This window comes from Actinia tenebrosa, unplaced genomic scaffold, assembly GCF_029948245.1.
Source record: "Actinia tenebrosa isolate PJP-AT-01 unplaced genomic scaffold, QUT_ActTen_1.0 PGA_scaffold0__85_contigs__length_37466705, whole genome shotgun sequence".
NCBI classification, from domain to species: Eukaryota; Metazoa; Cnidaria; class Anthozoa; order Actiniaria; family Actiniidae; genus Actinia; species Actinia tenebrosa.
The window spans coordinates 14,181,544-14,202,544 of record NW_028292569.1 but is presented as its reverse complement, the minus strand read 5'-3'; the positions used below and the strand labels follow the sequence as shown (position 1 = coordinate 14,202,544).

Below are 21,001 nucleotides of genomic sequence, written 5' to 3'. Positions count from 1 at the left end.
GAAAGTGGGTTTTCTGTGCCGCAAATAAAGTCTTCTGCTAGGAGTGTCCATAACCATCGAAAGGAGAATGTCTCATTTTGGCATTAGGATATCAGGATAAAAAAATCTAAGAATTGTATATTCCACGTAGAAAGATTAGTTTTTAAATTTTATTGCGTTTATACACCTATTCCAATAAACGTTGTCTGGGCCTAAAGCAAGAAGCTGACGGCCGCAGTGAATGCTAGATAGTCCCAGTGTAATCATAGTACTTATTTATACGGAACAAATTAAAGACATGAACATTTCCACATGCGGTTTAGATACGGTTTAGGATACTCTAAACGAAGCAATAAGCTACTACAGTCATCCTCCTGTTGGCGGTTTGTATCAAGCTGCCGAATTGTCTCTTCAACAACAGAGGGCAAACTCTGCCGCCATTTTCTTTTCTTTTCATACCTACGACTGCGTTGTTTTAGGTCAGCGGCTACCAAGGTCAACCGAGTTCACCGGAGCGTGAAGTTGAGTTGAAAATAAAAGTCGTCGAGTTTGTAATGTGAAACTCAAAGGACAAATACGTGGCGTGGAGTTTAGAATGAATCAGCGACAATCAAGAATATAAAACATGAACGACAAATATAAAACACGTATGTTGAATCCTTGATGAAGCATATGAAATGCAAGATGATAACATAAAAAAATTTACTCGAATGCAAAATTCATGTGATGAACTTCAAATACAAACCATCAATTTTGGCGGGGATGGAACGCCATAGATACATTCCACTCACTAGATCTGTTATGTAAAAAACTTTGTGATTTGAAAACTGTAGATGCATGCGATGATTGAGTGACATTATGACTACGTTACGCAGTGATCTCGTTTGATGAGAGTTACAATAGCTAGATACATTCCATGACCGCACGATAAATCTGATGAATAGAACATTGAATATTGTTCAAAGTAAGTCCATCAATTTTGCAGTAAAACTGATGTGTACTCGCGGAAATGAAAGCTGGTGATGATTCAAGGAATAGTATTTTATTGTTCTGCCAGAGCACTCGTTCTTCGCCGCATGCCGGAAGAAACGCAGGCTCTGGGTACGAGATTTGTCAGGGGACAACATATGGCTCCATTTGTTGCCATTGCGCATGCGCATACTAATGAACTACTAACTAAAGTTACTCAAGGTTTAGCGCCTAATTATCTCAAGGATTTGGTTTCAGTCTTGCCATCTTCGCGCTATGCTTTACGCAATGACAATGGTGTCCTTTCTATTAGACCGCAGTTCCGCACTAAGAAAAACATGGGTGATCGATCTTTCATGGTTGCAGCCCCAGTGTTGTGGAATAATTTACCATTCTCTGCGAGACGTGTAATAAAGACACCTTTAATTATTAAGGCTTTTAATTAGTTTTAAAACTTTTTAGGTTGACAGCATATGCAAACTTTTTGTTTAATGACATTTTTACCCTTTTTTCTTTCCCTTTTATTCGTGTAATTATATCACTGTTATTATCTTTTATTCTTGTACATATATCTTCTTTTTGTAATTAGCTTTCATTGATTCATGATTTATATATAGTTTGTAATTTCTCATTCTTATTGACTTGATAATGTAAACGTCGAAACGTCGTCTTTTATTAAAACAAACGTTATTCCTGTCTTGGACTAGAAAGGAGCTTTATCGAAGTAAATTTTGAAGAAATTTTTATCCATGCTGTTTGAATTCATCGAAAATCGATGCCTCAGATCGACTCGTTCAGTTCATTAATGATACTGAAGTCCTCGACACGCACGCAATCACACTTGAAAATAATGTTCTTCAGAAACAACTTAAATTGTAAAAAAATCAAAAAATGGCTATATACTCGCAAAAAACGTTTTCCTTAGAAACGTGTACTAAAATCATAAAATAACTAAATCATAAAATAACTTTCTATGCTCGATCCAACGGTCAACGAAGATGGCGGTCTTCGCCGCTCTTCTTATAAATTTACTCCTGCTCTCTCTGGTAATTGGCTTTTAATTCTATAACTTAAGTTTACTCGGAATATACTTAGTGCTTCTCCATAGATGAACAAAGACTTACAGACTTAATCGGAACGATCCTAGATACGAAATTTAACCTAATCGTCAAGAAGACTCTGGACGATCTGAAGACGAAAATCGACGAGCTGGACAACATTGAAAAGACTTTCTAAGCAAAAACTTGAATCAGAAAAAGTACGACTTGAGCAAGAATGACTTTCACAACTCTTCTCGATTACTTGAATTTCACCCTTTTGTAGATGACCTTTTTGCTAATAAAAGTCTATAGGATTCTTTTCGTATTCAAGCGGTAAGCGCTAAAAACTATTTTCTTGAAGAAAGGCTGTTGTACGAGGCTAAAATCTTGTTATTCCGAAAGTTTAACTTGTTTGGAAGGGGAGATGACCGATGAAAGTGGAATCAAAGTGTTAACCCAAAGCAAAAATTTTATTCGAAAATGAGGTTTATGCCTTCATTTGCTTATTTCCCATATATTTTCTATAAGAAAGCCTGACAAAGCAACATTCTAACGCAACTTCTATCATAGTACATCAGTTTCTAATTGTTTAAAAAAGGTTTTGAGTCTTAATCCAAAACGAAAATTGGGATCAAATCTTATACGAAAGTCTAGTTTTTGGCGCTTTTTGCCTTTGCTTGTTATTGAAAAAAATTTCCTCCTAATTGCTATCTGTCCATAATTGGCTCTGTGCCATCGTAATATTCCATCCTTCGCAAAAGAAATTGCCTCGCTCAAATTAATATCATGATTAATTAATGATCAAGCTCTTCGCCAAGAGCAAAATACTAAGTATCTTGGTGTGATTATTGATAGTAGTCACCTAAACTGCAAAGCTCAAATTATATACTTAATTAAAAAGAGTAATTTAAATATTGGAGCACCATCCAAGCTCCGACATTTTGTAAATTCTGAAATACTCAAAAATCTTTATTATTCTCTTATATATCCATTTCTTATAATAATAATAATAATAATAATAATAATAATAATAATAATAATGATAATAATGATAATAATAATAATAATAATAATAGTTTATTCACTTATAGTGCACTTTTTACATAAAATGATCAAAAGCGTAGATCTCGAAGAACAGGGATATATGATCGTATTTACTATTGTAGTGGATGTCAATTTAAACCTTGCCGCAGCGTTCTGTACTCTTTGAAGCTTAAACTGAGCTGTGCCACAAGATATTTGAGAAGACATAATAAAGTTAGTATCAAACCAGGATCCTAAGTTATGCACTGAAGAAGCTGGTTTAATAACTGTAGTACTAACACGAATTGTACAAGGATTATTAAATTTTCAAAAGCTGTTGTCTAGAACCTATAATTAGAAATTCATAATAACTGTACCTATGGTCTAATAGCTTGGGGCGACACGCACTCATCTACAACTAAACCTTTATTTATCTTACAGAAAAAAGCCATTCGAATAATAACTTTGTCTTCTTATGATGACCATACTAATCCTCTATTTATAAAGTTAAAATTATTAAAACCTAAGGAACTTATATACTTTACAACGCTGTTTTTATGTATGACTATCCGTCAGGGAATCTACCTAATATATTGATTCATTCTTTGTTAAAGTCTCCCAGATACATAATTATAATACAATAGCTTGCGTCAATGTCGTCATTCTCTCTCCCATGCGTAAGAACCAACTATGGTAAATTTAACATTAGATTTAATGGAGCCAAGGCATGGAATTCAATAGATGAAAATTTGAAAAAACTTAGCAAATTGTCATTCAAAAAAGAATCCAAAAACAGTTTGCTGAGAACTTACAATAATGTACGTTAATGCTATTCTTGCAATCAATTAGTTAATATATCTATGATTAAGGCTATTCTAGCGATCAATTATTTAAAATTCAACTCGTGAATCGAAAATCCAGATTGCCCTGACCATTTAGTAAGGATTTAAGATGGAGAATGGTATTTCAGCGTTTGTTTTATGCCAGACATTCGAGGAAACACGTGATATTTCTTTTAGTCTAAATGTGTAAATGGCTAAATGTCTAAATGGCTAAATGTCTAAATGTCTAAATGTCTAAATGTCTAAATGTCTAAATGTCTAAATGTCTAAATGTCTAAATGTCTAAATGTCTAAATGTCTAAATGTCTAAATGTCTAAATGTCTAAATGTCTAAATGTCTAAATGTCTAAATGTCTAAATGTCTAAATGTCTAAATGTCTAAATGTCTAAATGTCTAATGTCTAAATGTCTAAATGTCTAAATGTCTAAATGTCTAAATGTCTAAATGTCTAAATGTCTAAATGTCTAAATGTCTAAATGTCTAAATGTCTAAATGTCTAAATGTCTAAATGTCTAAATGTCTAAATGTCTAAATGTCTAAATGTCTAAATGTCTAAATGTCTAAATGTCTAAATGTCTTTTTTGGGTGGACAACGTTAATGACATTGACTGTATATCATATCTATCTCGTTTACGTTATATCTCATGTTTCACCATTGTTAGTAGAAACATTATACTTCGACACATATATTAGCTCACTTTTTGTTCCTTTTCTTCTTTTTTTCTCTCTCTCTCTCTCTCTCCTTTTTCTTTCTTTATATACTTCTATTGACCAAAAACATATGTTACTGTAATCTTATAATTTGCCAACTGTTTCGTCTCCATTACAGCTGGTTTGTACCAATTTTCTGTTGTTTAATGTATGTAATTTTGCAATTTTGGTACTAAATTAAGATTGATTGATTGATATAAATCTCGCGTTCTGATTGGTTGACTTTAGTCTTTCCGCTTAGTTTCTCGGGTTCAGCTGTCCCCAAGTTTATGACAAATCATCGCTTATATTTAATCAGGGTTCGTGGTGGAAGGGATTAAAAGAGGTAACTTTTGATGGTTAGGAGTTTTTCTTATTAAACTAAAACAGAAGAGGTGGAAAAATACTGAACTCAAACGAGTCATGGCACTCTCAAACACTGCAATAGTGATTATTTTCTTTCGCCTTGCTATGTGTCAAGAAGTTTTTCGTGCAAGTAATTCAGGTGTTTTCTCGTTTGGAAACTTCTTTCCTCACAAGGACCACAAGCTTGTTGCAGCGACACTGAAGGACGAAAGAGTCGTGTCTTCTGATGAATGCCTAGTTCGATGCGTCCAAACTCACGGATGTTTATCTGTCAATGTGAACACAACTGGTGATGACCAAGGCTTATATGTGTGTGAGCTCTTGGCTTCTGACAAATATGAAAACCAGTCGAATTTTAGACCAAGCAAAGGGATTGATCATTACAGCATTGCGGTGAGTCTTTGTCTCTCTGTCCTAAATGTTTATCTAAATTCCCTGTGCACGGGTGAACTCATATGTAAAATATATCTTAAACTGTTAGAGTCCATGCGAGAGAAAACCGTGCAAGCATCGAGGAAAGTGTGTTCCATTCTATACAAACCACACCTACAAATGTGAATGTCCTGCAGGCACACTGGGACAAGACTGTCAGATACCAGGTAACCATAGCAACGAAACAGAAAAAATGAATGTAACAGTAAGTATATTGACTTTTATCATTCGTGTTCATCAGATTTTCGCAGCTGCGCACAACGATTTGCTGCTGGCTACACAAACAGCGGTATCTACGAAATCATTACTGTGACCATGGCAACGGAGAAGGTAAAGTGAACCCTTAAATATTACAAACTATAGAGATCAGCATGTTGCTGACTTTCTTTCTTTGACCATGTTAGATGATTCAGGCTGGACGATGGTCTTCAAGGCCGTAAGTGGTGTACCACTACAACAACAAGGTCCTTCAGTATTATGGCTGTCAAACTCTCTTCTAGAATCCTCGTCGTCAGCTTTACCCATAAACAGCTCGTCCAGACAGCACTACAAGAACAGAATCGTAGAGCACTGGCAGGCATTCAATCCAACACAGGTACTGTTGTATCTATACACCGAATTCCAAAAGAAATAATATGGTGTCAATGCAAAGTATACACTTGTTCACTTGTTCTGTCTTCCTTTTCTTCTTACATTCAGGATAGAGAAAATTATGCAGCATAATTTATCAGAAAATACTGTAAATTTGTAAATTTGGCCCTGGATGCCGCGTTTTCAACCGGCCGTGCGCCATTTTGGATTTAGGTGTATACTATTTGTTAGCAACTGTTGAAAAAGGGCGGGGAAAACGTCACGTGACCAAAGAGAGCGGAAACGAAAGTCACGTGGCCAAAGAGCTGGCAAGTTTGCTTATAGTCCCTAGCTACTGGGAATTCAATTTGTTGTAGGTTCGATTGTCGTTGTACAAGGACAAGACAGAGGTTGTTCGTTTGGTATTCAACGCCAAAGGATCTACCAAGACCAACTGGTTTTCTCGTGATCGTCTTCTAACAAGTCCCTGGACAGACATACATTCCCAGCCTGTCAACTACTTCTCCATCGCTGGTCAAATCAGGGATGGTTTCAGGCGAACCTTTTTCATAAACAGCAAATATTCTGGATGCCCAACGGACTCATGATGGATGGTTCTTGTGGAGCTGATCCCAGGAGCCTGCACCTGGGAAAACCATCTTCAGCACTTCTCGGTATTATATTCTACAACCAACAGCCGCGTACAGTGGTCAAACGAAGGTGAGAGTACTCAACAGTAAAAAAGAGCCTCATTCATTCGTCTATTAACAACTAAAGCACTTTTTTTTATTTTAACAGATGCAACGTCCGTGCCTGACGTCATGGCTATATACACACGATGATCACGCGATATGATGAATATGTACATAAGATGATCACGTGATATGATGAATATGTACATAAGATGATCACGTGATATGATGACTATATACATGCGATGATCACGTGATATGATGAATATGTACATGCGATGATCACGTGATATGATGACTATATACACACGATGATCACGCGATATGATGAATATGTACATAAGATGATCACGTGATATGACTATATACATGCGATGATCACGTGATATAATGACTATGTACATACGATGATCACGTGATATGACTATATACATGCGATGATCACGTGATATAATGACTATGTACATACGATAATCACGTGATATGATGACTATGTACATACGATGATCACGTGATATGACTACGTACATATGATCACGTGATATGTTGGCTATATACATATACGATGATCACATGATATGATGCTATGTATATACGATAATCACGTGATATGATGACTATATACATACGATGATCACGTGATACGACTATTTACATACGATGATCACGTGATATGACGACTATATACATACGATGATCACGTGATACGACTATTTACATACGATGATCACGTGATATGATGACTATATACATACGATGATCACGTGATACGACTATTTACATACGATGATCACGTGATATGATGACTATATACATACGATGATCACGTGATACGACTATTTACATACGATGATCACGTGATACGACTATTTACATACGATGATCACGTGATATGATGACTATATACATACGATGATCACGTGATACGACTATTTACATACGATGATCACGTGATATGATGACTATATACATACGACGATCACGTGATACGACTACGTACATACGATGATCACCTGATAGGATAACTATATACATATACGATGATCACGTGATATGATGACTATATACATAGAATGATCAAGTGATAGGATGTCTTTGTTCATGTGATAGGATGTCTACGATATATTATGATCACATGATACAAGTTTTTACTTGGCAATAATTATACCCACTTGCACGTGGATCACGTGACCGGAAGTAGAAATAGAAAGCAAATATTTCATTCACATATATCAACCTCGTTTATCATCAATATAAGCAACGTATGCATAAGGCATTTGCTAAAAAGAAATAGATCACGTATAGTATAAAACTAGATTTCAATCACGATATGATAACATTACTTGATTAAACACCGGGTCCTGGATAAACGCCGGGTTAACAAGGTCCAGTTTTTAAAAAAAACACTTTGGTTGCGTTTATTTTGAGGTCACGGCGTTTATTGGAAATCACCATCAATAGGTCAATAGTTAACAAATAAAACAGCTTTTTCCGTGCTCCGTTCAGTAATAAAGCACGCAGGAAGTGACGTAAGCACGAAGGAAGTGTAAGGATAAACACGAGCCAAGGGCGAGTGCTTCTCGAACTTCTTGAGTGCTTATGGCGCTTCCTAAGTGCTTTATTACTGAACGGAGCACGGAAAAAGCTGGTTTATTCGTTTTATTATATAGTTACTAATTCTTTGTTGGTATTGAATTTATTTACGCAAAAAGAATGGCGTCAGCACTGTGCTCCGTTCACTAATAAAGCACAGTTTTCGACCAATCAGCGCGCGCGTACTGATCCCAACTATATAATAACTACAAATAAGCTACATCGACGTAAACATCTACATCCAATTTTGCATTTATATATGTACCGTTGTTTAAACTATGATATTATAATTCGTTGTTAAATAAAATGTTCAAGCAATAAAGGCTCAGAAAAGCCCTAAAAAGGCTTCATAAACAAACACTGGGTCCTGAATAAACCCAGGGTTCAAATAAACACCGGGTCACAACGTCGGTTCAGTTTTAAATAAATTCCGGTGGCGTTTAAGATACACCAAGCTAGTTCAAAAAATTTTGTTGGGTTCTGGCCTCCCCCGTCGTAGTCTCTTTGCTCTTTTCCTATACTGGCCTTCCTGTGTTGGCTGAGAGTTGACCGAGCGGGACTAGTATCCATCCCTCTCGAACAGCAACAAAAACCAAATTAATTAACGAAAACCTTAGCGATTAGCCTGCGGAGGCTAGTTAAGCTGACACGAGTGAAAAACGTCTGCGCATGCTCTGAATCCGCATGCAAATTACTCAAAACATGTAAATTTGACTTTCAAACATGCCTGATAAATTGGACTTCAAAAAATGCCAAAACTTAGTGTCCATGCTTGAAACTTAAGACTAATTCTTTCATATTGTGTTTGTTAATACAGTATCTTGGTCTGACAAAAGTATACTCTCGAACTTTTTTTGTATACTTGGAGAAAACAAACATTTATTTTCTCACTCAAACTCTTCAAAATTCTTTGAAAACGTGCTGAAGTGCACGCATGCGCAAACGTTTTTCCCTGATGTCAGTTGGGCTCAAAGGTTGATCATCAAAGCTAAGACTGAGGGGTATTCTGGGTAGTCGATATTCTTGAGCGTTTGGAGAGTTTTTTTTATACAGAAACATGTTTAAAGGATGACTAAATGCTACTATGTTTGGTAAAGAATTAAAAAAATAAAAAAAGAATATGTTTGGTAACTCCAATCTATCAGTGTTCGACAGCTGCAAAACGTCAATATGTATAAATAAATATTAGCCTCAATTAATGTTTACCCTGAATACTTTACTTCAATGGTTTTGCACAGCATCATAAGAGAGAGAAAAAGCTATGGGAAAACCTGAAACAGGAAATAGCTTCCCTTACAAAGCAGGTTACCCAATACAAAATGAGAGCCTAAAAGCTTAGCTCCAATTAAACCTATTCCGAACCCGACGACTTTCGAATTTGGTACATCTCTCTTAGAAGATGTTATGGTGTTTTGAAGGATAAAAAAAACAAACAAAAAGTACTAGCCGTACTATCTCAATAGCTTCATCATCAATCCCTCTTATTTCGAACAGGTTGAACACTAGAGGTGTGCTGAAGTGCTCTTCGTGATGCTAAAATCTACAGTTGCAAGCGCCTGAGAATAAACAACAACAACTTTCATCATCTTCTGAGTCAGACTTCAATGAAAGTAAAGCTTTCCGATGACAAAGAATATTTAATTATTATCTCAAAGTAGAAATATAAATAAAAGAAATATAAATTTAGGTCTTTCCGAAGATAAAAAAATCTCCAGTGAAGTTTGGTTAATAGTTTGCACCAAAAGTTAATTAGAAAGTTTACTTTTTTCGTCAATCCATGATCAATCTTAATAATGTTGATTTGAGTACGCTGCCGGCAATAGAAATAATATTTGCTGAAATAGCGGTAGCTATCAGCAATCAATGATATAGTGCAGAGGGAAAACAATACGTTGGGGTAATAGAATAGTAATTCAATATTTGTTAAATAATACACTGATGCCAGAAAACTCTTCCATCTTCGGCTTTCTTTGAGATTGTAAGTGTTTAAAAATAGTTCTTGGTGCTTGGACTACTTGTGGTTCTCCATGGTGGATAAAGAAAAAATCATAACAAGTGCAATAAACTTTATTATTTATTCGTCATCTTAGTGTTAAGAGCAGTATTAGCACTAAGCTTAAATCTAACCGCACTAAGATCGTTTCTTTAGTTCTTCATATTCTGCCGATATGGCGATAATCTCTGCAATAGCGCTCATTTTTGTTCAGTTTGTCGCGTCTGAAGAAGCTTTTCGTGCCAAGTAATTCAGGTGTTTTCTCGTTTGGAAACTTCTTTCCTCACAAAGACCACAAGCTTTTTGCAGCGAAACTTAAGGACGAAAGAGTCGAGTCTTCTGATGAATGCCTAGTTCGATGCGTCAAACTCACGGATGTTTATCTGTCAATGTGAACACAACTGGTGATGACCAAGGTTTGTATGTATGTGAGCTCTTGGCTTCTGACAAATATGAAAACCAGTCGAATTTCAGACCAAGCAAAGGGATTGATCACTACAGCATTGCGGTGAGTCTTTGTCTCTCTGTTTCGCGTTGTATTTTGTTTTGGCAATGATATTGGAAACATTTAGAGCTTATTTTAATAAAAAAGCATGAAACTTTTTATCGTTAACGACACACATACTTCCGGCAGTACATCTGCTATCATCAGTATAAAATGGAATAATAGATAACAGTCTTCACTCTGAATGAAAATTGAAATATACCTAACAAATTAGATTAATATTTGGCGTGAGCCAAGGCAACTGAATACTAATTAGTTTTTTAACTTATTTTTGAATCAAATTGGACTTGTTGAGACACTAGAATTGAACACTTGTGGCTGGAAAACCGATTTATCAAGAACATCCCGCAGTCATTTTCACGCTATTTCAACCTTTTCAACCGTTAGAATCCATGCGAGAGAAAACCATGCAAGCATCGAGGAAAGTGTGTTCCATTCTATACAAACCACACCTACAAATGTGAATGTCCTGCAGGCACACTGGGACAAGACTGTCAGATACCAGGTAACCATAGCAACGAAACAGAAGATATGAATACGAAAAGTAAGTATATTGACTTTTATAATTCGTGTTCATCAGATTTCCGCAGCTGCGCACAACGATTTGCCTGCTGGCTACACCAACAGCGGTATCTACGAAATCATTACTCCAAACAAAAGCAAGATCGACGTTTACTGTGACCATGACAACGGAGAAGGTAAAGTGAACCCTTAAATATTACAAAATATAGAGATCAGCATTTTGCTGACTTTCTTTCTTTGACCATGTTAGATGATTCAGGCTGGACGATGGTCTTCAAGGCCGTAAGTGGTGTACCACTACAACAACAAGGTCCTTCAGTACTATGGCTGTCAAACTCTCTTCTAGAATCCTCGTCAGCATCTTTACCCATAAACAGCTCGTCCAGACAGCACTACAAAAACAGAATCGTAGAACACTGGCAGGCATTCAATCCAACACAGGTACTGTAGTATTTATACTGTTTGTTAGCAACTGTTGAAAAAGGGCGGAAACGAAAGTCACGTGACCAAAGAGGGCAGGAACGAAAGTCACGTGATTAAAGAGGTGGTAAACAAAGAGATCAAGGTTGGTATTTCCAACTACTTACAAGTTCTAATTTGCGATTCTTATAGGTTCGATTGTCGTTGTACGAGAACAAGACAGAGGTTGTTCGTTTGGTATTCAACGCCAAAGGATCTACCAAGACCAACTGGTTTTCTCGTGATCATCTTCTAACAAGTCCTTGGACAGACATACATTCCCAGCCTGTCAACTACTTCTCCATAACTGGTGAAATAGGAGTTGATGTGAGGCGATCGTTTTACATTAACAGTTTATATGACGGATGTCCAGATGACTTAGGATGGATGGCACTTATAGAATTGACTCCAGGATGCTGCGCCTGGGAAAACCATGAGAAGCCTACATTCTCGATACTGTACTCTCCAACCGGTATCCGCGTTCATTGGAACACCAAAGGTTAGTTATAGATACAACAACGATCGAGAGAGTTTTCAGTTGAATCGATGTTTTTCAGATCTAATGAGTCGCCATGCAAATTATTTTATTAGCGGAGCACCCGCACGGAGCACCATACTTAAGAAAAAATGGTAAACCATCTAGTTTATTTTTCATGGCTTGGCTGACGTCACATGCGTCCGTACGTCCGTACGTCCTTCCGTGTACACAACAGAGGAATCCCGCTTGATGTCAAAGCCAAACTACTCACAGATTCTAGACTTTCACTTTAAAAAGCTAAAAAACATTCAAACACATTTACGAACGCCAATTTACTGACAAGAAATTCGTCATTTTGTATTTTGCATTGCCTTTTGCATTATTCTCTATTTTGTCTCAGTTGTTCTTGTCAAGTTTAACTGAATGTGAACTTCGTCTCGTTCTGTAAAAGACGTAATTAAGTAAGCTTATTTTCTGCTCACCTTAACCAGTTTTCAAGTCAGCTTTTTTAATCTTGATTTGTCTCAAATCTCCAGATTTTCGATTTCAATGAAAGACATCTGAGGTAAATTTCACTAAACTTGATATTGTATTGGATTATCTGTAGTTATCTTTCGTTTTTCTTCAAGTAAAAGAGATTCAAAGCCTAAAACTGTCGGCCTTGAAAAATTTTGTCGAAGAAAATCTTCCAAGAACAAAATTAGCCCCTGGGGGTGGTGGTGAGTTGTGTACAAAATACCTAAGTGCGAGAGTATACTCGCTCAAAAAAAAAAAAAAAAAAAAAAAAAAAGAAGTACTGCATTTTGATTCGATTTCACTGCATGGTTTTTATTATTGGAGAAATTATCTTCATCTCAAATAAAAAATAGTTGAAGATTTTCCCCCGAACTTATTTTTACCTTTCAGTTTCATTCAAATTGTTTGCCCTGTGACTTCCGTATCGGGAGCTCCGCTTTTAGGCAGTGCCTAAATATATATATTAGTTTTCATTTCATTTCTGTGTATATTCTATTCAGTGCTTTGTTTTTTTCCCTGTAAAGATGCAGTGTCCATCGCCGACATGATGGCCATATACGTACGATGACCACGTGACATGATGCCACATACATACGATGACCACGTGATATGTTAGTGAGATACATAGATGACCACGTGATATGATAGTGAGATACATAGACGACCACGTAATATTGACTAGATACATAAACAATCCCGTGATATACTATAGTGAGATACTTTGATGATCACGTGATATACTATAGTGATATACATTGATGACCTAGTGGTATTTACTAGATACATGGATGACCACGTGATATTGACTAGATACATGGATGATCACGTGATATAATAGTAAGATACATCGATGACCAAGTGTTATGATAGTAAGATATATAGATGACACCGTGATATCATACTAGAAGATCACGTGATACAAAAAGTAGAAAACACACACTCGCACAAATGTTTAGACCTGTCAATAAAACTAATGAACCATAAACATGACGACGTACGACTATATAGGATTCTGGGAAATTGGGTTCGCTCTTCATTTCTTCTTCATTTGGTTTTTTAATTATGTACAGCTAGAATGCTGTGTGCCTCGTTTGATTTTGAAAAAATATAACATTCCTTAAGGCCCTAGCTAAACGAGGAAACACGTTACCAGAAACATGTTTCCCGCGCGCATGTTCCCGATGATTCCAAGTTTAGCTACATGCGAAGCATTGCTACGTGCAACAAATTTTGCTTCCAAGACGCAAAAATGTTTCTGCTGTGCGACAGAAACATCTCATGCTTCCAAGACGCATGGAAACAATGTTTCCCAATGTTTCCTCGTTTAGCCACGAAAGTCAACATTCTAAAAGTTCGTTACTTAGCAACGCTAGCTCTATCTTGAAAGTGCGCATGCGCTAACCGATGTTGAGCAAACATGTTTCCCGATGTTTCCTGACAGTTTTGCCACCTTTGGAAACATGTTTCTTCGTTTAGCCAGGGCCTAAAGGTAAACGGTCAAATGGAAGTAGAAAAGTACTAAAGAAATGTCGGAGCCACTTTAAATCTAAACTCAAAGTTGAAGTCGGCAGCCCTGGGTTCTAGAGACTGTCTAGTTCCAGTGCTTCACGGTCGTCAAGCACTGGAGCGAGAGATACTCTGGAACCCATGGTCGGCATTTAGAAAGGAATAAATTAAATAATCTTTTAAACCAATGGACTTGACTTTGACTTGAATTTTCTTGTATAATAATATAATTTTGTGGGGGGAAAAATCACTTATAATACTAATATTTTACCTTTGACTTAATGTTTTCCCATTACAGATCACGTCATTCTTCCATAAAGTATCGTTTCGGCTTTGTTTAAAGTCTCATGAATATGGATTCAACTCAAACAAATAATCTTATTCTCGATTGCTTACTATCAATCACGTGACTTTTTGGAGTTGACTAGGGGGCAAACAAGCGGTTGACTGGGGGGCAACTAGCGGATGCTAAGTCAAAACATATCAAAATAAGTCCTCAAACTATTGTATTTGACTATTTTCACGACGTCAAACCAGAAAACAAGAGATCAAAACAATCTTAGGATTCTGCAAGCCATTAAAAAAGAGCTATTACCGGAAGTGACGTCTATTGATAGCAACCTATAGAATAACACGTGGTCTGAAATGGGGAAACATTATGTCCAAAGGTTAGACGTCTCTTAGCGCCGATATTTCACCGGTGCCGAATGTATTAGTTAAAATACGACCTAATATCATTCTGTTATACCTTAGAAAATATCGAAATCAAAGACGATTTTTTTCAGATTCTTTTTCTGCTGTTGCTCAATTTTATTTAGTTCGATGCATGGATAGAACTTGTCCCGAAGAGTGTTTTATTCAAGCGAAGCGAGAATTTGGCGAGCGATATGCTTTGCTTACGATTTCATATCAAAATCGGGCTTGGAACAGAGAAAACAAGAGAGCAACGGAAAAAACACGATGACACTCTCTCACACACACGATGGCACACATTTCAACGTGATTTTTCAACCTTTTAAGCATGATTAATGGTAAACTCTTCCCATGTGGGAGTCTGGGCTACCTGTGGTCCAAAGACAATCCCTATGCGACACAAGGTTGCTACTACTACTTGTATGGAGGCTTGCCACAATCACGTGATGGCAGCAATGACAGGAGGCACAACAATAGAGTCTTTCTCCCCTCGGAAACTGAATTTTTTCTCATGTAAATCACAGGCAGCCCAAACAAGGTTCCTGTGTATGGTTTATAAGGGAATGTATGGGAGTTATGATAAAGTCATGACAATAAAATGTTTCACTCAACAATTTGCCTCAAAACTCTAGGTAGAAAAGAGCGGATTTTTAAAGAACCCACTAAACGGCCTCAAATCGCGCTGAAACTTTGCCAGAAGACTAAACAAAGGAAAAGCAACAACTGCAACAAGTTTTGAGGCAAGTTGTTGAGTGAAACATTTTATTTTCGTAACTTTATCATAACTCCCATACATTCCCTTATAAACCATACACAGGAACCTTGTTTGGGCTGCTGTGTGTAAATTAGATTACACCAGATTCAATTTTCCCTGTCAACTATCATGGCTGTCATCACTTGGTGGTGCAAAGCTTCTATTGAAATGGCTGGTAAACGTAGCCAATTACAGTAAATGGAAAATCGTTTCTTCAGAATCATTCTACAATACAAATTATACTGATTGTTCGAATTGTCTACCATGGATCTCTTCCATTACCTGGTTGCCTGGATACGAAACAGCTATGTAAACTGAACTAGACACGAATAGTCGATCAGTATAATGTTCACACGACGTGCCTCTTACCGACTGAATCTATTATATAGTCAGTTAAACAAAACATGGGAGAAAAATAGAATTGAATTGTCCCGTTTGGCATGCAATGCAGCTAGTTGGTGAAGAACCTCTCCTCATTTACGTTCTATTTGACGGTATTAGTACTTTAGGTAGGATTTTAAAAGATGTCAAGAACTAAAATATTAAGTTCTTATCTCCATCTGCCAGGTGAGTAAAGAGTTGATACCTTAGAACATACGAACTTTACGATATTTGACCCATTAGTCGACAAACCTGATCTGCTATCTTCCAGTGAAATATTGATGTATCTTGGCCCCGAACAAATAGAGGTAAAGTGAACAATGGGTAACAAGGCAACCCGTTCGAGTTTAAAACATCTGAGATCCAAAAACTAGTAATGTTCGTAAGAACACAACACAGACAACTTACGACTGAACGTAAAGTAGCTCGACTTAGTTGTTTTTATTTGGTTTTCATCAAAACGATTAAATTATAACAAGGGAGCGATGACGCTGTCTAATTCGTATATAACGCATTGTCAGAGAACACTCATCAGTCTAAACTTTGAAAACGATACGGCATACCCTGAAGCTGTAATGCAGGTGTCTACAACATGGTGTAGTTGAAAGAAATTTCACCTGGCCGTCTTAGAATCATAACAGGGAGAAAAATTTTGAATGAAAAAATAGATTGGTTTTTGTAACTTTTAGCGTGCACGCACTAAACCCGTGAATAATATTAAGTACCAATTAGTAGTAATTCATACAGAATCTTATGTTTCCTATGGTTTGATTATAACTATTTAGTACAAAACAATTAGTATTTGTTTCACGGGTTTTGTGCGAGCACTCCACGATAGCAACTATTATACGCAATCTGAATAGATACAGCAAAATCTTGCCATCAGATCTTTCAAATATAATTATTTTATTAGAGGCTCAAGGGAAAATCCACTGGTAATTAGTGATGTGTTATTTTTTTACATCGTAGGTTCTTAGTACAGTCCAAGACGTGTCAACTTGCAACAGTGTAGACATGACTATGAGTGAGAAATGCGTTATATAAGCTCACGAGGAAAAGTGGAATTGAAACTGTGCTAAATGTATGGACATTTACAAGAGAATATTTACAAGATACGAAATTAAAATGAGAAGAAGTTTCACCTGTCGCCTTTACAAGAGACGATTTATCAAGGCAGCTCTTATTATATTTATAACAATCACTTGTCTCGACTGCTTTTATTTTGAAAACCATTACTTATCAGTTACGAAGCCATTTCAAAAGTTAATCTCGTCAATTGATACTGCAAAAGAAACCTTTGGAAGAAACGATGAAACGAAGGCTTTGGTTCAACTAAGAGTCAAGCTATCTGAAATAAGTTTACGGTCTGATGAAGGAATAGACGGGTCGAACCATTTTCTTGGGAGTGAATTGGCGGTAAAAAGAAGGAATGAGAAACCACAAAGAAAAGACTCATTTAACAAGAAATATAAACTTTTTGCCTCAAAAGATTTACGTTACCAAGCAACGCAAGCGAAAGCGCAGAATGTTGGCGACGAAATCGGGAATCGTGTTAGAACAAACCACGTAGATAAGGTCAAAGAATTGGACGTTAATCTTCACAAGCCCACTAAATTCGACCAGGTAACCAATGCCCGGTGTCCTGACAACACACTTGGGAATATGTCCAGTTTGGTGTCGTATGGTAAATGCAAGCCGCACCGTGCTTCGGAAGAAGCGTGTGAAAAAGCGCAAGAACTATACTACTTGCAACCACCGAAATGTGAGGATCGGTATATGGGAGAAATTTGTAGGCTTAATGTTTCAATCAAAAATAACGAGAAAATCTTGAAGGCTCGATGCAACAGAAAACTCTGTCGCCAGGAATATCGCTCATTTGTCGTGAAAACCTTAAATCCTAAAAATGGCCAGCATGACGTCATACACACATTCAGCTCAATTAACAAATTAGAAAAGGGCCTACCGCTGATCATGGAACACAGCAGGCGCAATGAGTATAATTATGTATTTTTACAGTGTAAGGGAAAGATCGCTGGCAGCAAAATAGTGCAGTTGTTACCAATAGATCCTCGTTATACTATCAAAGACAACGACAGTAAGCCCAGGCATAAACGTCTATTAAATGTTAATATAATCCTAATAGATTCGGTGGCCAGAGCTCATTTTTATCGCTCTTTACCAAAAACTATCAATGTGTTCAAACGCTGGATCAAGGATAGTGCCCATTCTCCCGCTCGTGTTTTTGACTTTGAGTTGTTTCAGGCGGTCGAGGGTCATACAGCAGAGAACACGCATGCGCTGTTCACAGGAAAGCTCTTCCCGAAATCCATTGACCGTAACAATCCTCCAGCGGTTGAGATGGAACACTTGTTTGGGCATTACAAGAAGGCTGGTTACCAGACCTCTTGGCAGGAGGATCTGTGTTGGGAAGGACAGTGGGGACTTTTTGTAGACCTGGCTCTGTCGCTTGACTGGAATTATCTAGCACCCAAGTTGAAGGACGTGTTTATAGACACCACAGGTAATTATTTGTAAAACTCGAGGAGTACTTACCATTTACCCAAGAAAAAAACGGAAATCCCGGTTGGAAAACAAATGGTTTGTGTCATTTCGATAAGAAAGTTTCAGAAAACTCGGTTTCCGATTGAGGTAATCCACTTTTCCCGCACTTTTTGGTTCTTCCGGTAGACGCGCGTGCCTTTTGTCAAAGTTTCCCGCTCTTTTCTTAGTTAAAATGGTAAGCATCCCAGTTTCCAGTTTTCTGTTGCTCAGGGTTAGCTAGCCTATTTGCTTTAATTCAAGCGCGTATTTAAAACACGGCATTCATGGAAAGCTGGTTTTCATTAATTAATTAATTAATTTTATGTCATTACTTATTTAATATATATAATATTATATATATTAAATAGGTTACTTCAATATTTTGTAATTTAATCCTGTTGAATTTTTTATCCTACCCTATCTTAAAAAAATTACCAACAGGATGGGTGTGCCCGGTCCCCCCCCCCCCCCCCCCCCCCCCCCCGCCTAAGCCCCTGCAAGTCCAGGTAACTGATAAAATATTGTTTGTTTTTTGAAGGAATCACACACTCGAGCTGTGAGGTGCTAAAAAAGTATGGATTATTTACTCCTTTTAACGGTCCCAAAGGACACAGGATCTGCTACAACGGGAAGTTCCAGCATTCATACTTTCTCAAGTATAACCTGGACACTTTACGAGCCATCGCGTCGAATCCAAATGCTCTGCCTCTTCTCTCCTACATATCGCTGAGCGTTGGCCATGATCAGTACGGTAGACGCATTCAAACATTTGATGAAGCATTGTCGCAGTACGTACAGCAAGTTGCACAGGACCCTAACACCGTGACTATAGTGTTAGCAGATCACGGCAACACGTATACAGAATACACCGCTACTACACTAGAAGGACGGTTCGAAATGTTTCATCCAAGCCTATTTATCATCATCCCGAATGAAGTTGCCAAGATGATTGGTAAAGATGCCATTAACAGTCTTAAGACCAATCAGCGTCGTCTTGTAACTATGATTGACTTACACCAGTCTCTGATGGTATTGGCGGATCCCGTACCCACCACAGGGATCCCACCTAGAGGTGTTTTTACTCCAGTTTCTCCTGAACGAACGTGTGATAATGTCGAGCTACGGACGCCAAATCTTTGTGTCTGTGACGGATGGGATAGCCCAACTACTAACGATACCTTAAAACTTGCCATGGTCGAGTTTGCAGTTGGGGAGCTGAACAATAAACTTGCAGAATGGTTTATTGAAAAGCAAAGAGGGTTTCCGCTGACCCGTTCTTGTAATCGTCTACAGCCAATAGGATTTAGGAACGTACGCGAGCGCAACCCCAAAACTGACGATTCTCTTATCACGAGTTTTGACATCATTGTTCCTGCAGGAGACGTCGTACCACATCAACAAGAGACTTTCAGAGTCGAAGTCAAAACAAACGTTTCTCCTGACTCCCAATCGTTAGGCATGGCACTACTTCACTACGATAGACTAACGATGTTTGGGCCTTACAGCGCATGCGCAGATAAAGACATTAATCTCAAGCTATGTGTCTGCTCAAAACTTAAACGAACCAAGCGAAACACCACAAAAAGTTTACTAGAGAAGTTAATGGTATGGAAAACGTCTCATTTTGTCGACAGCAAAGTAAGGTTTGAAACCATCGACGAGGAAGGATGTTTAACTTTGATCGAAAGAGTACACGGGAAGGGTGACGCTTATGCTTACGAATTAGCGAACACATGTATGGACCAATCATATACCGTGGTGCTCGAGATGAATGACATGTATAACATTAAAGTGTCTCGTGACGGACCAATAGAAACAAAGGTTGCACCAGGGAGTGTTCGATTTGTGTTTTCAGCCAGGAAGAGTCTATCCTATTATCAAGGACAAATTTCGGTCCAGGTAGTGAGCATCAAATAAAATTAAATAAAATTATCTCATTATAAATTAATAATTATTTATAATTTATAGATTATAAGTTGATAAATGAAATAAAATATTGTTATTTTATTAATACAAGCAAGCCTGACAATTATTTCGAGTTCAAAAGCGTCGAGGTGAAGATCTGCTGGAGGACGAGAGGAAGTTGCTTGGTGTCCATGCACACGAAGGCGTGACCCGAAGGCAAAGCCTTTACCAACCTACAACAAAAGTACCTCACTAAAATATATCAATATTAAATATCCCAAAACGCGTTGAAGGGGGGGGGGGGGGGGTAGGGATGGGGTATAATATCTAGAGCAAATTACTATTGATATATGCGGGGAGATGAATAAACGCGTAAGGTATGCATTTAGATCCTCAGAATTGCACTCGCTGAAAAGTTTTCCCATTTTCGACCACCTGTTATAATAATATAATAATAATATTCTTTGTTCGAGCTGCATGCATATTACTAAATCTTTCTCCAAGCGCTATTGGTAAATAAAGAAACGATAGACAATGAAGCATGGTCTGAA

General features: G+C 37.4%; 4 protein-coding genes across 7 annotated transcripts in view; 3 read left to right on the top strand and 1 right to left on the bottom strand.

Moving 5' to 3' along the window:
* Nucleotides 1–4,905: 4,905 nt before the first annotated feature.
* Nucleotides 4,906–6,616, top strand: LOC148913552 (uncharacterized). 2 transcript variants are annotated; one of them, XM_089026030.1, is made up of 5 exons: nucleotides 5,179–5,303; nucleotides 5,392–5,509; nucleotides 5,584–5,672; nucleotides 5,747–5,937; nucleotides 6,290–6,616. In XM_089026030.1, exons 2-5 carry the CDS (start codon nucleotides 5,469–5,471, stop codon nucleotides 6,518–6,520), a joined length of 552 nt encoding a protein of 183 aa, XP_088882156.1. In that variant the 5' UTR covers nucleotides 5,179–5,303; nucleotides 5,392–5,468; the 3' UTR covers nucleotides 6,521–6,616. The 2 variants fall into 2 exon arrangements, with proteins under 2 accessions (XP_088882155.1, XP_088882156.1); XM_089026029.1 differs by lacking the exon at nucleotides 6,290–6,616 and having other exon boundaries at nucleotides 4,906–5,303; nucleotides 5,747–5,899.
* Nucleotides 6,617–11,278: 4,662 nt separating this feature from the next.
* LOC116289942 (uncharacterized) lies at nucleotides 11,279–14,364 on the top strand. Its single transcript, XM_031696893.2, has 4 exons — nucleotides 11,279–11,393; nucleotides 11,468–11,658; nucleotides 11,830–12,175; nucleotides 13,195–14,364. The coding sequence occupies exons 2-4, from the start codon at nucleotides 11,485–11,487 to the stop codon at nucleotides 13,236–13,238; spliced, it is 564 nt and encodes a 187-aa protein (XP_031552753.2). The 5' UTR covers nucleotides 11,279–11,393; nucleotides 11,468–11,484; the 3' UTR covers nucleotides 13,239–14,364.
* Nucleotides 14,365–15,996: 1,632 nt separating this feature from the next.
* On the top strand, nucleotides 15,997–20,561 carry LOC116289944 (uncharacterized). 3 transcript variants are annotated; one of them, XM_031696895.2, is made up of 3 exons: nucleotides 15,997–16,190; nucleotides 16,974–18,525; nucleotides 19,084–20,561. In XM_031696895.2, the coding sequence occupies exons 2-3, from the start codon at nucleotides 17,088–17,090 to the stop codon at nucleotides 20,460–20,462; spliced, it is 2,817 nt and encodes a 938-aa protein (XP_031552755.2). In that variant the 5' UTR covers nucleotides 15,997–16,190; nucleotides 16,974–17,087; the 3' UTR covers nucleotides 20,463–20,561. The 3 variants fall into 3 exon arrangements, with proteins under 3 accessions (XP_031552755.2, XP_031552757.2, XP_031552756.2); XM_031696897.2 differs by lacking the exon at nucleotides 15,997–16,190 and adding an exon at nucleotides 16,255–16,312; XM_031696896.2 differs by lacking the exon at nucleotides 15,997–16,190 and adding an exon at nucleotides 16,326–16,585.
* LOC116303508 (von Willebrand factor A domain-containing protein 8) overlaps nucleotides 20,530–21,001 on the bottom strand; it is a 51,456-nt gene continuing 50,984 nt past the window's right edge. Inside the window, exon 37 of the mRNA XM_089032182.1 lies at nucleotides 20,530–20,683. Coding sequence (XP_088888308.1) covers nucleotides 20,575–20,683 — 109 coding nt within the window. The 3' untranslated portion in view covers nucleotides 20,530–20,574. The remainder of the gene's footprint in view (nucleotides 20,684–21,001) is intronic.